The following is a 2,137-nucleotide window of genomic DNA, read 5'->3' as shown; positions in this document are numbered from 1 at the left end:
CCACATTGACTACAATTTAAAAAAAAAAAGATACAAGCATGGAATATGTTATCAATTTCAAGCCGATGATTTGAAAAACGCTACAGTAAAGAGAAGGAAAAAAAAACAAAAGAAAGTATAAACATATAATAAAAAAAAAACAAAGAAAGTAACTAAAAGATCAAGTTTCATGCAAGTTATGTCAATCACACTCAATCTTTTTCCTTAAAGAACTGAAGAGTGTTCGTAGGCAGTGCTGTTTAGTAAAGATGAGCAATTGATTTTTCAGTTGTAATGGGTGTAACTCCAATGTTCCCTTAGTCACATGATTTCTAATGAAGTTGATGCCTAATGTCAATGATAGTATTAGTCTTGAATGTTGCGATAGGATTCTTAGATATGCATATGGCACTTAGATTTATTCACAAAAAGATTGCAGATGGTGCGCTAAGGTAATTCCTAAATCAATTACATGTTGTTCAACCAAACATTGACTTGGGCACACAACTTCCAAGAGCGATGTACCGCTTCAGCAGTGGAAGTGCAACAGAGTTTTTCTCTCTAGACCAAGAGACAATGATTTGTCCAAATGAATTGACCAAGTTCCTGAAGTGCTTTTTTATCCACTTGACTCCTGCAAAAAATCAGAGTCAGATTTCGAATAATCTCAAAGAAGTGCTGTGTTTAGACGGTACCATAATCCCTAAGCTTGTATCCAAAAGTATCTAAAAATCCTCTTAACAGCAGTATGTGGATCCTTAGGGTCAATTAAATCTAGCACTAAAGCCGAAACACTCAAACATAAATATAAGGTAGGCTCTCATCGCAAGTAGAGTAAAGATCCAATCATGCTCTATACTTCTTCTGACAACAGACTTACACTTGGGTCTTATCCAATGGTAGCACTAGAAGTCATGGGAAAGTGTTTTGGCTTTGCTTTGTCATCTCATATTTCTTTCAAAATAGTCATTTATTGTATTTTGTTTGATTTAAAAAGGTCCATCCTCCAATTAGTTTTATGCTAAACCCAAAAAGTAGGACATCTCCCAATCAAATTCTCTATTCATTATTTTAGAAAAATCTCACACAATTTTTTATTAGAATATTAAAGAGTTATTATCATCCAATAAATCTGAACATGAGTAAATCATTCAACTTCATAAAAAAAGGGTGGTTGTCTACGCTCCCTGACAAATCCCTCTCTAGTTAAGAATGCTTGCTAAGCCCTATCAACCAAGCTTGTGGTGCTGCTTTAAACATACAAAGCCTTTTTTAAATTTAGAAAACATGATTTTGGGAAATTGGGAAACTCTCAAAACTTGGGGGTTGTTCTACAAACAAATTACTTGTTTTTATTTTCCCATTTAAAAGACACTCTTTTGACATCATTTGAAAAAAGCTTAAATCCTTTATATCAGACAAAGGCTAATAGCATTTTAATGTCTTCCAATCTAGCTTTACAGGGGCAAAAGTCTCCTCAAAGTTCATCCTTCTATTTGGTTATACCCCTTGCCACAATCTTGCTTTTTCCTCACCACCCTCAACGTGACTCATTCACCTGTGTCTTTTAAGATCCGCAATTTGTCCCAACTACACTTCTATCCCTTAGGTCATTTCTTACATAGACTCTCAACATCATTGTCTTACAATATTGATTAATTCCTTTTGCTTGCTGAAAACAACACTCTATCAGTAAGGGCTTGGTTATTGGTGGTGAGGTTCAGTCATTGAGATAAAGGGCAGAGTGGTTCATTTCTCCTTCCTTAAGTCCATTGTAATCTCTCTAAGTTCATAAGGGCTTAACATCCCTAATGAACTTTCATAAATGAATGATCGTTTCATCAAAAGAGTGACAAAGGCTGCAGGAACTAGGCACGAAAATATGCCTAACTCTAAGTGCGTCCGTTGTTTTTAGCCCACCAACAAGTGCTAGCCACACAAAAACATTGTGTTTAAGACAATTCCCTTTGTGCCAAATATCTTTAAACCAGTTAGCATTAGCTAGATCATAGTAAAAATGCTCAACATAATGCTTAAATTTGGTGTTTGGTTTACCGTTCCAGAGTAAACAGGGAGCATCAGTAACAGGAGATTGCAGAAATAAATGTCTCAACTACACAGGCAAGTTATCCGGTAAGTTCCGGCATGAATCATAATA

At 35.4% G+C, this 2,137-nt stretch overlaps 1 protein-coding gene across 1 annotated transcript in view; it reads left to right on the top strand.

Annotated features, from left to right (window-relative positions):
- The first annotated feature begins 498 nt into the window (after positions 1–498).
- LOC110094107 (disease resistance protein RPM1-like) overlaps positions 499–2,137 on the top strand; it is an 11,768-nt gene continuing 10,129 nt past the window's right edge. Inside the window, 2 exon segments of the mRNA XM_028692975.1 lie at positions 499–690; positions 2,043–2,112. Of these exon segments, the coding sequence (XP_028548808.1) occupies positions 499–690; positions 2,043–2,112 (262 nt within the window).

The sequence above is a fragment of the Dendrobium catenatum genome, unplaced genomic scaffold (assembly GCF_001605985.2).
Source record: "Dendrobium catenatum unplaced genomic scaffold, ASM160598v2 fragScaff_scaffold_205, whole genome shotgun sequence".
Lineage (NCBI taxonomy): Eukaryota > Viridiplantae > Streptophyta > Magnoliopsida > Asparagales > Orchidaceae > Dendrobium > Dendrobium catenatum.
The sequence above is the reverse complement of the archived record's forward strand: the minus strand, read 5'-3'. Positions and strand labels throughout refer to the sequence as shown.